General features: G+C 36.4%; 1 protein-coding gene across 4 annotated transcripts in view; it reads left to right on the top strand.

Moving 5' to 3' along the window:
- pear1 (platelet endothelial aggregation receptor 1) overlaps window positions 1–14814 on the top strand; it is a 32688-nt gene that overhangs the window by 4344 nt on the left and 13530 nt on the right. For 2 of the 4 annotated variants that reach the window (XM_058400124.1, XM_058400108.1), the window contains exons 2-3: window positions 14379–14489; window positions 14685–14786. In XM_058400124.1, coding sequence (XP_058256107.1) covers window positions 14383–14489; window positions 14685–14786 — 209 coding nt within the window. In that variant the 5' untranslated portion in view covers window positions 14379–14382. Of the gene's footprint in view, window positions 1–2074; window positions 2091–14378; window positions 14490–14684; window positions 14787–14814 lie in introns of those variants that run through there. The other 2 variants (XM_058400123.1, XM_058400116.1) reach the window with 2 other exon arrangements.

The raw sequence follows: 14814 nt of genomic DNA, 5'->3' as shown, positions 1-14814 counted from the left end.
AGATAGATAGATAGATAGATAGATAGATAGATAGATAGATAGATAGATAGATAGATAGATAGATAGATAGATAGATAGATAGATAGATAGATAGATAGATAGATAGATATGCTACATCTAATGTTATTGTTTCTAGAGTTTTTTGTTGGGCAGAAAAATGCTGCAGATTTTATAAACAAATAATTTATAATGTATTTAAAAAGCCTACATACCTCTGTTAAAATGGCAGGGTTGTTAAGTAAAAAACAATCAGAAACTCTTTTAGGGAGAAAAAAAAAACTTATAATCTTAAAACCATCATCTAGTTGCACCTAAACTTGTATTATGTCAAAGCATGATGATTTTATTTCACCACAGTCCATTTCAGACCATCAGCATGGAGCATCTTAACTTGGCAATATTTTTATTTTTGCAAAAACATATATATCTATTGCAATTGTTAATAGTGTGATGTTTTGTGTAAGAAAAAATCATTATCAATTTTAACACAATAATAATATAAGGTTATTACACATTCTTGGAAGGAATCTTGAAGTGTCAAAAACGTGAATTTTACATTAACCTGACAAACTGTTTCCAAAACATTTTTTTTGTCTTAATACCCTCAAGAGAGAGGGGAAAAAAGTGAAGCTAGTGAGGGAATGACTGTTTTTTAGCTGCTATAATGGAAGTAATAATAGAAACTAACTTATTTCATGGATGTTCCACGACATTAAATGTAAGTATATAGTGATAAAACATATGACATGTTGTTCAGTTGTAAATGTTAATATTTCTGTGGTATGAGAAGAATAAAACCATTTGGGACATGCTATTTATAGGAAAATAATCTTCCGTCAAGTAACACTGTACTTTGTGCCAGGCAGCTTCCCACCACGTTGTCACTGATTATTTTCCTATAGCAGCACAGAACAGAATATTAACAGTTATTTATTGAGTTGGGGAGAATATCTCTCTGTTTTTCCAAAATAATATTTCTTTTCTGCTGTTACATAACGGAAAATGCATAACTGTAAGTGAAGTGTGATGCACGTAGAGTTGAGATGGAAAAAGTTGAGGCAAGGATTTGTGTGTGTGTGTGTGTCAGACTCTCTTTGTCTGAATATGTGTGTTTATTAGGAATAGGACAGTGGGTTAGAGTTTATTATACTAACAGCTCTGTGGTTTCACCATATTGCTGGACAGAGAAAGCAAATTAGGGGCAAGAGGATTTTCAGGTAGTAAGCAGTCGTAAGCAATTATAATATAAATGTGTATTCTCAAACCAGAAATTCTGAGAAATTTCTTCCTGGAAGTGAAAATAAATTGAATACAGGAACTGTGAGAGAATTTTTTTTCCAACTTTCCTTGTAGGAATATTCCAAAGAGGTTAAGTTCCTGGATGCTCTTTCCTTTTTAGCTTTGTCCTCTCTTGTGTTTGCCCAGGACATCCTCTCTGCTCAGCATCTGGAAGCTTCGGTCGAGCCACCCCTGGCTGCTTTCCTGTTGTTTTTTTTTCCTGCACTGCTGTGGGTATAAATGAGCGAGACAGCAGGCACCTCCCCTTTTACTCAACGTAAACAATTTCTTACATTATGAATCAACTGAAAGAGTCTATGACATTTTTCTTTAACTTTTCATTTTTAGTTGAAAAAAAAATCTCTTCTACGGAATAATATAAACATTTACAACAACCTATCTAAAATAATCTACAGGAAATTTAAGAGCTTTGCAGTGTAATGTGTTATTATTATTTATTTAATTGTAATATGGGTTGATATACTGAAAAAGAAGTCTGGAATATTTCATTCTTGTTGTTAGCTATAGGTGTCTTTTATAAATAGAACAAAACACAAGTTCTCTCTGTTCAGTTTAAGTTGGTTCATTACTTTTCCTATTACTTTGAGTCATTTTCTTTAGTTTGTATAGCTCTATATTGTAGGAAAGGTGGTAAGGGTTAAGTTTTTTTATTATCCGCTCAGTGCAGGGAGACGGAGAGGGAAAAGCAGGAATGTTTGCCAGGAGTCACCTTCAGGGTAGACACTGAGTGTGCTGTGTGTTTTTTTGGTCAGAATCTCAAACTTCCAGATGCTCTGATCGTAGCACATCTGGTAAGGGTTCTTTTTCTCTTTTTTTTTTAAAATAAATGCGATAAAATGTTCTATAACGAGAACCAGATTTTTCTAGATGAGCTCTGCACCACTGAATGGGCAAATCAGTGAGTAGGGGAGGAATGCCCTGGCAGATGCTGGACTTCCTCTGGAAGATAAGTAAGAGATAGGACTAAGTTAAACGCTAAACCAAATTCGACTCAAATGCCGTTTTACCACTGTTCCCAGTTTGACAATTTGGGTTTAAAATAGTGTGTGCTTTATTAAACACCTTAATAAATGAAATGATTTAATATGATTAAAAAAATAGAAAAGAATTCATATTATTTTTGGCCTAATAATGTGGTTTCGTCATGTCTTTCCTGGCTCACTAAAAGCTCCAGTGCTGGCTAAAAGTTTGATCTGAGGCCCAGAGAAAGAGCATGAGCCAGGGTTTAAAATGCTCTGTCCCTAGCACATGGATACTCTTTCAGACCATGTGTCGGCCATATCTCTAGAAAAACCTTCCCAGATGTTAAAAGCAGCATTGTGATCATTGGTGTGCACTGCACTTAGCTCACCTTTCTGTTCCTGCACAAGTCAGCATTCAAAGATCTATTGTTATGAGTTAATAAGGGTTTACAGTGTAAGATCAACTTCTGCATGGGATTTCTTTACTGTGCCTGTGACTTTGCCCAGAACTGTCCAATAAAACAAAAGCGAGAATGGCACACTTAAAGAGAAGCCTCCTAATACATCAGAGAGAATTGGTGTCCATATTAGTGTCTGCAAATAAACTTGCCAGCCAACAGAATAGTAATTTGCTCCAGATGTGGTTAGCTTGTTGCCTGTTATCTTAGATTAAGTTCATTTTCAGGAGTGTATAAAACAGCACAGATCCACATACAGGACTGGTTCCTCTCTTTCTTAACATGTAGCTTTAAGCGTATTTGCCGCCCTTGTTGTTTGCAACATTATCAGAGAGGTTTCATTAATAATGATTATGAACATCATTAGGCGGCATCTTGTGCAAGGTCTGGAGTTCAGCTCTCTCTGTAAGAGGATATTAGGCTTTACTTTGCAGAGGAGCTGAACAGCTGGTGGGTCTCAAGCCTGGAGCTGTGATCCTTTGGGTCCTTTTGGGACCTCCTCTCTTTCTTATTGCAGGCCAACAGTCCAAAATACTGTTAAATATACACACACACAAATACACACACACACACACTACAGCCAGCTCTGCACTCACGGAAATCTGAAACAAATTTAACCTTGGTGAGATGAGAAAACACACTAGAGACCACCATTCATCTTTGTGTGTGTGTGTGCGTGCATGAAATCTAATGTGCATATTATATTGCATAAACACACACACACAGAGATGTACAATAGTTTGCAAACAAAACAGTTACAACTGTTTGGGCAAAAAGAAAAGATAAAATTGGCTTGTTAATAAGTAACGTCACTTAAAGATGTTTAGCCATAAGATTGAAGGCTTCCGTATCCCCATTATGTATGTTGGACCAATATAAGAAACATAATAAAAAATGATGTCATAGCTGGCCATGTGATTGGAACATAGAATGGAGATGACTTCATCTGTCCTCCTGATAGTGAAGGATAAATGGATCTGTCTGAGATCTTCCCTGGAGCAAAACTCATCTTTAAAGACACTGGCCTTAAAAAAAAACAGTTCACTGTGAAGTAACTGTGCCTCAGTGAGCCATTTCTCTTCCTCTAGCTAAACTGTTTATTAGAGCTTACATTTGGAATAGATGTTACTCAATTTACAACTTTTCAAAGGGTTGCTATCCTCCTGCAAACAAATCCAAACTTGATAGTTTCTATATTGTGAAAATCATCTTTTTTCATTTTGCTGAGTGTTATTTATTTATTTTTTTGTTTGCACTAAATGTGAATTCTGGACCCAGGGCAGTGTTTCTAGCGATATATCTAGCTTGTGGTCTGCTGATGGCTTATTATTTTCTTTATTATTGGAGTCCAAAGTCTCCACTTATGTATATCATGTAGTAACTTATCATGTAGTAGTCATTAGCATAACTCACTGTGATTGGAACATGGCTGGGAATGAACATATAGTGCAGGCAAATACAATGTGTCACATATTTGGCTACTCCAGTATATAAAATCACAGTGGTTAGAGCTCTGTTTTCAACTTCTACACTGTATTGTATTGCGTATGTGATTGATTATACACACAGCTCTTTAGTTATACAAAGCAATAGCAAACTCAATATCAGTGTATAAATTCTCTATACTTTCTGGGTAAGGATTTTTTTTTGGTTGGTTGGTTGGTTGGGTTTTATTTTTACTGTTTCTTCTTCACTTCTTCTACTTTAAATAACAATTTGGCATATTGCTGCTCAGTTCTGAAACAGGATGAGGTTAGAAACTACTGATTTTATATAAAATAAAAAAAGTGACATGTTGTGTTTTAAAAAAGCAAAGGTGTGTCAACCTTTTTTTAGTAAAACTCAATAATGTTTCATTAACCCTTAGGAATCACAAACTTGTCAAAAGATAATAATTGAAGAAGATACTAAACAGAAGCATTTTCACCAGCAGTCTCAGACTTTTAAACCCCACTATATGTTTGAGCTTTTCTTTCCTGAATTTGTCATTTCAAGCTCAGATTAATTCAGTCAAATCATGATGATTATACAGACTTATGCTCCGTCATATCCGTCTCTGATTCACGGCAAAGTTATGAGAATATAGTCTTTGAGGATCATTTAGAAAGTGGCATGTCACTGTAGTGTGACTCAGAGTGTTTGATACAATAGCATCATGGCCGCAAGGTCACAGCGTGGACAACTCATCAGTCCTGTTTTTTTTATCTGAATGGCTTCATGTATTGTTCTTTCCACTTGACCAGTGCTGCAGTTCTGAGTGGATGTGTTCAGCACCGGAAGAGGAAGAGATGATGTATAAACACTTCCAGTTAGATTAGCATCTGATTTTTCTTTTTTTTTTTTCACCAATTATTGAGTCAACATTCCATCGGACATTCCTGCAGCAGTTACTCAGCAGTCTTGTCTCAGGAAAAAGGCACGCTGACAGCCTAACCACAAATTCCTATAGTAGATTACTTGGATAGTTTGTTGATTACTTTGTGGTATTACATTGTACTCATCTCCTGATTCATCCAGTTTTCACTCAAACGTGTTAGTGTTAAAGAAACATCATGATTAATAAACAAAAGGAGTAGTATTTTTACACATGACTGTAAATCTTGATTTTTGTTTGAAATGTACTTAGTTTTAATTAAACAAATAGAAAGTGCCAGATCTTTCAGCATAAACTGCCTAAATAACATTTGATAGAAAACAAAAGCACATTACACTTTTTGAAACGATTTCTTCCATTTGTGTGCTCAGGTCTCACTGAGGCAAATAAGCTCTCATCTGCAATTATGATTTTATTACATACTCTCAAACTTATATCTGCCTAAATGTTACACCTTAAACAGCCTAAAAGTTATATGATATACTGTATATTGAGAGATAAACATGGAATCACCATACTGACGTTTACAATTCACTCACAAAAGGTTTGAAATAAGGCATCTACAAACTTTTATAACTACATAACAAACTATTTAGAAACAAATTATATAGAATTAATATTCAACTCTACTATCATGTACAAAAAATGTTTTCTTTTTCTTCGTTATATACATATGTTGAACGTATATGTATTTTTTCTTTACGCTGGAGTCAATATAAAGTCTAATGATCGACTTGAATTACTTAAAAGTACTTGAATGTAGAAAGTCTGTAGAAACCCTGTGTTTAAATTTCATTTATTAGACTTGTGCACTTTTTCTACCCAGAAACCACTAAGGCATCATTTATCCATGTGTCCTGAATGAATGCACAGATGTGCTGGTATTGAAACAGTCTCAACTTTTACTGTCTGTCTATTAAAGAGCTCAGCCTTTTAAAAAAATAAGATCTCAAAACAGGTTTATAATAATTGAATGCGGTGTAACCTGTACGTTTACAGTGTTTACCATGCTTAGATAGATTTCTACATTTCTCTGCTTGCTTTAGCCCGCACAAATATACTGCATATAATTATGGTTGTGTATGGTCATGTTCTCGCTTAGGGCTCAAACCTCAGCATCACCCTTCTACTGAGCAAGACACACTTCTTTTAGGTGTAAGGCTCGTTCTTGCTGTGTGAGCAGGGGTTTGGGTGTATGTATGTGGTAGAGAATGTGTGAGTGTGTGTAAACCATACATTTGTACAGAAGTGTGTTGTGATTGTGTGGCCAGCACATGTCCCAGGCCCAGTGAAGCCACAGTCATGCAGTCTGTGGTTATATGGGCTCCAGTGGAGAAGCAAAACAAGCCGTCAAAGCACCAGGACAGTTTCAGTACCCCTGGAGTCTGCAGCTGCAGCAAGCTAAAATGACTTTAAATGGGAGAAACCTGGTTTAAAAAATATGCCATAGTAATTCATTGCTGTTATCTTGCTGCACTCATAAACCAGGTTTTACTCTCAGCAGCAGGGACGCAGACAGTGTGATGTAACTCAGCAGGTCTAGAACGGGGATGGAAAATATTTAAGTAATTGTACTTTGTTTACTGTACTTAAGTACTATTATGGAAGATTTATACCTTACTCAAGTACTAAACAGTCTTTAGTCTTAATTAAAGATTTCAGCACTTGAAAACTTTTTTATTTTTAGATTCAAAACAACCCCCCAACAACCACCCAACCCCCGAACCCCCCCACTTTCTGTCTCTTGTCAAGGCGTTGTCGATTTTAAAAACTGATTAGCTTACACTTACTTTTATGTTTGGTTAATGTGCTAGCTAGCTTTGTGTTGATGTTTATGCTAGCTTAGAATTCATTTAACACTGCTTTTTGATTGCGTAAAAATTGATGTCTGGGTTGTTAAATCCAGTTAATTGTACCCTTGAATACTTGAGTTTGTTTAAATATAGGCTTAGAAACTTTCTTACTTACACTTCAGATTTTGGGTCTAAACTTCTTCTGCCTTTAGCTGGATAGGATTTTGGCATTGTCTCCTTACTTTTACTCAAGTAACAGTTTTGTTGTCCTTGTATATATTACATTATGTACAGATTATTCATTTGCATACAGATATATTTGTGAATTTTGAAGTAAATGGAAAGCATGGAAGCATTTCTTTGTTAGACTTCTATATACGACATTTTTTTTCACTTGTCATTTTCACACCACCCATGTGGTGTTTTGCTACAGATATTGATGATGGCATGCGCGACGGGTGGTGTCTACTCTCATAGAGAGAGAAGCATTAGAAAGAGCTGTAGAGTGAGATATGCAAAGGAAAGGGGCCACAATATCCTGTTATTCTGTTTGCAGATGACAGACCTGAGCATTGCATTGGATAACTCAAGACTGTTCCCCAGAGCCAAACTCAACAAGGTTAACAGTCTAATTCTGGGAAAATCAGGCAGTAGATCTTACATTTTGGGATTTTTGGAACTGAGCAATCCACAGCATGTGACAAATATGAGACTACAAAGAGATTCCAAGTTGAGCTGTTACCTGGAAAGGGTACGAGCTACGCGGACGCATTTGTCTGACTGTAGAACTGAGGCTGTGTGATTTTCCATTGCAGTAGGTGTTTGTAATGATGAGTGGGATCTGTGCACAGTGGGGGTTTTAACACTCCACTCTGACAGTAAGCAGCAATCCTGACAGTTTACACTGAGGAAACATTTGCATTATCACAGACACTTGTATAAGTTCTTTAAGATTGTTGTGTTGTTGCTGATTTTCTGCTAGTACATTTTGTATTTTCTCTAGTTTTTTAGAGAAGTGTAATGACAGCAGTGACGTGACAGAAATTACAACAGATAAGTATAAGCATAAAAAGCCTGAGGTTTTTTAACTTTAGAAATTTTTTTATTGTTTTACCTGACAGCGGAGCATGGATGGTATATTTCAGGTGTACATTTTTGTCAGCTGTAAATCACCTTGATGAATGTGTCTAATGAAGCCTCAGAGGTCAGAGAGTAAAGTCACAGATATTTCCATAAATCCTGAGTGGAGATGCTTCTGCTGTTTCATCGCTCACTCCATAAACCTGCCACAAACTCTTTCCCAGAAAAACACATCTCTCACAGACAGACAGATACACGCACACACACACACACACACACACACACACTCACACTTTTTATATTTTATATTTTTCCACTTGAAAAACACTCACTTATCATATTTACCTCTGTGTGTGTGTGTGTGTGTGTGTGTGTGTGTGTGTGTGGTGTCCTTCTTTATTCCTTTTTTTTTCTTCCTTTCTCTCTGTCTCACTCTGTCTCTGTCATTTTTTTTCTTCCACTGCTTACAGAGGTGGCATCAGCACAAGCTCAGTGTTTTCCACTCTTATTGTGGCTGTTTGGGGGATTATTTTGTGGCTTAGAGCGTCTCTTTATAAGCAACGCTGTGCCACAAACACCCCTAAATGCCAGTTGCAGTCATAACATTTTAATTGGAATAGTTTATGTAAATAAATGTAATAGCACCAAGCTGGTCTTGAGAACTAGCATCTTCTAAAGAACTAATAAATGATCTTACTACAAACATTTAAATATGATATGAAAGATTTCGGCCAATCAAAACAGAAGGATTTTGCCATACCACAGCCTTCAGAGTTACTAGAACATGCAACATGGAAAAGCAGGGTGTGGTACTCTACTATATGTCCCACTGAGTCACAGACTCCACGTGTGATGAGTGTATGGAAGTGGGCCATACACGCCTACGCTGCCCCTACACACACTCAAACAAAGCATACACCCCTCAACCCAAATCATTCGGCACTACACTGAACCGTAGCCACACACAGCAGTGGTCTACGATGTTAGTGCGTGTTCTGTACTGGCACAGAGGCACAGATGTGTTGGATTATGGAATTTTACTCCAGTTTACTGTAACAGGGTTTTACTGGTGCCACTGGTTTACTGAGTCTGTGAGCCAGCATTGTGGTTACTCTATCATTAACCATCTCTCCCTCAGTCTCTCAGCGTCTCTGTCTGTATGTCTCAGTCTGAGCCAAATTTTCTATTTACTGTGCTGTTTTTGTTAGGGGTTCAATAGGTTGAAAGCTAATAATATGAGCTTATGGAAATCATTAAGCTGTTTTCATGCATTAGGGTGATTTCTGTTCTAGGGACAGTTTATCGTGGTGGTGCAGCAGGCTTTGCCACCTCAAAGCTCCACAGTCCCCGGTTCAGTCATGAGCTTGGGTTACTGTTTCTGGGGAGTTTTACATGGTCTCTTCTGGTCTGCTTGGGTTTCGTCTGGCTTCTCCGGTCAAAAAAATGCCCCTAGGTGTGAATGAGTGTGTGTCCATGGTCCCCTGTGATATACTGGCATACAATTCAGGGTATATTCTAACCTTATACCTAGTGTTCCTGGGATAGGCTTAGGATCTACCATGACTCTGACAAGGATAAATTATTTCCTGTAGTTGTATGAATGAATGAATGAATGAATGTGTATTATGTAAGTAAAGACAAGACATGTAGTTTAATAACATAGAGGCCAGAGAAATCATTGATTAATTCCACAATAAATAAATGGTTAGTTTTCTTGAATCATACTCTAATATGTAAAATTATACTGGATGTTTCATGGCCAAATGATCACATGACCTAGCAATGTTCCATGGCTCACAAGATATCAGAGGTTGCCACTGCTGGGCCCCTGAGCAAGGCCTTTAACCCTCAGTTATATAAAATGAGACGTAATGTAATATAAGTCACTCTGGATAAAAGCGTCTGCTGAATGCCAGAAATGTAAAAGTAAGTTAGAGTTGTAAAAATATAAGTGATATAGAAACTTAGCACTCTTTTTCTTAGCACTCTTTTTCTTTTAGGAGAAAAAAAAGCTGGAAGGTTCCTTTTAATGGTATCTGGTTTGTAGCAATCTAACATGCTTCAGTTCTTGAGTTGACTTTCTCTGATAGAGAAACAAACATTCATTGTGGTTTTACTAAGAAATTTGTTTTTTCGTTTTCGAACAGTTTAAATGTCGCTATTTATATATAGATTTTAAACAGAGGTGATTACGAAAATAAAAGAGATCTTAGGTTCCAGTTCAGTTCACCCCATCAATCATAGCAGGACTGGCTGTTTTGGTGTGTTACTGGGGTAAACTGTTTTGTTTTGTTTAAACTTGAGAAGATATCTCCTTTTTGGCCACATTTGTCATTTGTAGATGGAGTCTAATCAGTTACTTGATTAGTATGGTGTTATTTAAAACTTTGCCTGCATCATTGCACCCCACATCACTGGTCGTTGGCACAGTCATTTTTCTCCCTCTGTTATTTTCCTTTTCTCCGCATCCCTTCGTTCCAAAAAGTGACTAATATTTTCTCCCCTAATTAACACTGAGCCTCAAACAGGAGGGAGAAGGGGAAAGGAAATAATAAGTGCCATGTGCTCTGTGTGTAGAATTTCATCATATACTCATAATATAAGTAGCCAAATAGGAGTTTGTTATTCAAACATAATTCTGCATTATGGGAACGGGAATTATGGGAAATCCAAAAGGAACATTTTTTTCCCATATGTAAGATTTGCACCAGTTTAGTTTCCAGAACCAACATAGGAGGTGTGACTGGACATTTGTGATTGAGATTAACTCCAAACTGGTTTAACAGGCTAACTAAGTACATTTTTGCTTTCTGCATTTTCTATAATTTAAGTGAAATTCATTTTTAAGTAAGTAAACACGTATTCCATGCTAAGTTGTACACCCAACTCTTTTGAACTCTCAGTTCTTGATTGTTCCCAGGTGAACAGTCTCATTCATGCAAAATTTACCCGAAACAAAACAGTGTAGAAAATACATGCTTATATTTTATATATATATTGGGGCCTTGTTATAGAATTAAATAATGTCTGAAATCTGTTCATTAAAAGTCATGGTTTTTAATAATGGTTTCTAAAACTTCAGGCTGTAGAAATTCAGGGTAAACATCTGGATAATCAGAAAGATGAATTTGGTTCAAACTCAAGCCAAACCAATGACAACAAATCTCTGAGGTCAAAGGTAAAGATTTATGTGTCACCGTTGCAAGATATTGTATCTCTGAAAATGGTAATGTTCTAAACATCTGTTAAGACAACTTTAAAGACTACTCTTCAAAAGACTCTACACATATCTGTGTAGTTATTTGTCAAGCTATAATATAATATACACACCAAGATTTCAGACTGTCCAGCATCAAGTAACTATTTCTCTTTTCTTTTTTTACTCAGATATTTTCAGCACTGTAAGAAAGTTTAGCATGATTTCAGTTGTTCCCTTCACCACGAAACTTTTAAAAAGTGTAAAGAGCAGCTGACATTTTCATATGGTGTTAATAAAATAAAAAATAATATGGGTACATGCTTGGTAAAGCTTTAACTCAAACACATGTTTGTGTCAATGGCCCAGATTGAGTTTGATTAGATTTTGGTTTGTTGGAGTTTGCTTACTCTTTCGGGCTATTCTCATGTTTTTCCCTGAATTTCCATTGGCTAAAATTTTACAGGCTGTATTATCAAGCTTTTTTTTTGTTTAAGCTGAATTTAAAAGACTTGGAGCTTAGTTATATTTACAAATATCTTTGATCCAATGTGAATTATTCAGGGTGTTATTTTTCTTTGCAAAAGTATGAATGTGGGTTTATGTTCTGAATCTGATTTAACTCCATACCACTGAGACTTTATCCCAAACATGAGGTAAGTGAATAATAAAGAAGCAAGCGTGTGCACTACATCTGGTTTCATTTGTCCCTTGTTTTTGTGAGGTCCTCATGTGGCTCTGAAAGTAGCACTGTGAAGTCCTCTAAATGATTGAACATCTTTGGCTTGGATGGACAGAGCACATGCGTGTGGACCCCTCACTCAACTTGGGAAACGTCTCTAAGCTCTGCTCAATTACTGAATGCGGGTGCCTAAAAATAGCCCACCGTATGGGACTCATTTTGCATGTGGGACACGTTTTAGCGTCTGAAAATTAAACAAAGCATTGATGAAAGAAGTGGGAAAAACCTGAAGCTGATCTTTTCTCTTTTACTGTTTTTCTCTATCACTCTCTCCCTCCCCTTTCTCTACTTTCGTCTGTCTCTCTTTCTGTACTTGTTTTTGTGTATAGCTTAATGTCTCTTTTCCATTTTACCAGACCACATAAAAGCAGGAGAGGGCAGGGAGAAATGGTCTGCTTTATCCATTAGAACCAACTCATAGCTGATTAGTGTGTTAGTGCTGAAACATCCCAGGCACCTTAAGGTCTCATAGCTCTTCAATCACTACACATTTTCGGCAAGCCACGTCACTAAGTTCTCACCGCGATGTTATCGGCATTGTGTAGAAGAGTAGCTACATCATGAAGTCGTTGCTTTCCCTCAGCTTTAAAAGAAGACCTAAAACTAATAAATGTAAAAGTTAGTACATTATCTAGGAGTATATATCAGTATGGAGATTTTCAGACTTGAGATTCTCACTTCGCCCTGACACTCAATGTAAACACTGTTATTGTAGAGCTAAATGCATATATCCAGACACATGCTTTGAGCAGATTTATGTAATGTGGTATGACTCTGGCACATTGTCATGTTACATGGACTTATAATCATTAAGTGCGCTCTCTGTTTTCCACTATTTGAGAACCCTTTGTGGTCAGAAACACTTTTAATGAAGCAAAATGCTGAAAAAAACACAGAGTATTTACTCCACACCAGTGCAATGAATAGTAAACCCTGCAGTTCTCCTTAATGAAAACCTTGTGCTTTTTCTTATAAACATCTGTGTTTGTGACTTTTTTCTTATTTATTTAAATTTTGTTCCAGATTTATTTTAACTTGGGGACTGAGATAGAAATGATAAATGGTATAGGAGGACGTTTTCTTTCTTTGTAAACCTCAAAACTTTCAACATTTGTCTGCTTTCTTTTGAAGTGGTTTCTCTGGTCATAAACCTCTAACCATCATTAATGGTGTGCTTATCACAGTGGTACAACATTATACATATACTTTAGACATTCAGAAATTTGCGTATAGGAATATGGAAATACTTACAGGAAATTCTACTCTTATTAAAAGGCTTTGGTTAACAAATGTGCTTTTACCTTGGACAACCAAAGATTATTCAATCAACCTGACACTAAAATAATGAAATAGCTATTTTTATTAATAGTATAAGTGTTTTTCATGAGCACTGTTTTTTCAAACTATAAGACATGATTTCCTTGGGTATTTTCATACTCTATATTTATCTATTAATATAATGAAAATAACAGATTCACTTGTGTGTGTGTGTGTGTGTGTCTATGTGTCTGTCTGTCTAATAGTCCTGTGAGTGTATTAAAGAGCAGAGGAGTCTCAGACATACTTTGGGAGACTTTTCTGTCCCCTTCTTCATTCAGTCCCCAGGGTCAAATCCGCTTAGATTAAAACCAGATGGTGAAACACTCTCTCTCTCTCTCTCTCTCTCTCTCTCTCTCTCTCTCGCTCTCGCTCTCGCGCTGTACCTTGATTGTTAATAGTAGATAAACATTATAATTATTCCGTAATTAACATAGTTTCCCTCCACTTTTTACTACCATGTTTTAGTATCCGGTTTAATAATACAGCTGAAACTGAAAAATGTATTTGGTTAATGCTGGTTATAAATCTGTGCTGTGGAACATGAATTTGAAAGCCTTATGCACATATTAGTATATAAGTATCTAGTTTAGACAAGTTAAATGAAAAACAAGTTTGAAATGTGTAAAAGCAAAACAAAAGGATAAAAGGGAACAGTATGGCCTTATCTGGCTGTACTGTCAAGTTAGATATGTTTTCACTTAGCTGCAATGAAATAATATTATGTACATGTACAGTAATGTAAACATAATCAAATGTTGTTTGAATATGTTGCTAAATTTAATAGTTTTTATAATACTTATTTCAGTAATTATCTGTCAAAAGCGAATATATCAGAAGTCACATTAGAAAGCACACAGAACTGCCTTGAAACAGATGGCTCATTACACTTAATCTGGTTCCTTAGAGAAGACCTCATGCCAAATGTTTCTAGAGAACAGAAAGAAACAGAGAACAAAATAAAATAAAGGAAAATGCTCTAGAAATTGATGTGGAACCAAACATATAAGTGAGGTAGTGTTCGCTGTCAGTGCACATCATCCTCTCCGTATCTTATAAGACAGTAATGGTTCTGTTCGTTCTCTGCTTCAGTATGGTTTTTATGTATTGACTATTGGTTCTGTTTCTCCTGTAACACTCTCCTGTTTTTCCTGCAGCAGTATGAAGTCACTGTGGATCTGTGTGGTCCTGTTTCTTTTGGGCTCTGTATGTAATCTGACAGAGTGCCTGGACCCCAGAGATCCCAATGTGTGCAGTCTATGGGAAAGGTAAGTCTCAAACACAACGTTAAAATTAACCAAACCACTTCAGTGCATACGTCTTAAACACAACACACCTTTTGACAGGAAACATTTAGCAAACTGATTCATTGTATTTTGTGTGACACATTATAATTTGTATATGCATTTTGTATAAAGAGAAGAATGTATTGAGATTGCGTGTCTTTTTTCCATGTTCCTTAGTTTTACCACCTCTGTGAAAGAGTCATATGCTCAGCCATTTGATCAGGTTTATGAGGAGCCCTGCTCTGAACCCTGGAGCTCCAACAAATGTGTTCGACACCGGTGAGAAAAACACACACTCAATGGCTTG

Source organism: Hemibagrus wyckioides, linkage group LG01 (genome assembly GCF_019097595.1).
Source record: "Hemibagrus wyckioides isolate EC202008001 linkage group LG01, SWU_Hwy_1.0, whole genome shotgun sequence".
NCBI classification, from domain to species: domain Eukaryota; kingdom Metazoa; phylum Chordata; class Actinopteri; order Siluriformes; family Bagridae; genus Hemibagrus; species Hemibagrus wyckioides.
Note: the sequence above shows the minus strand (reverse complement) of the source record. Positions and strands in the feature narration are given on the sequence as shown.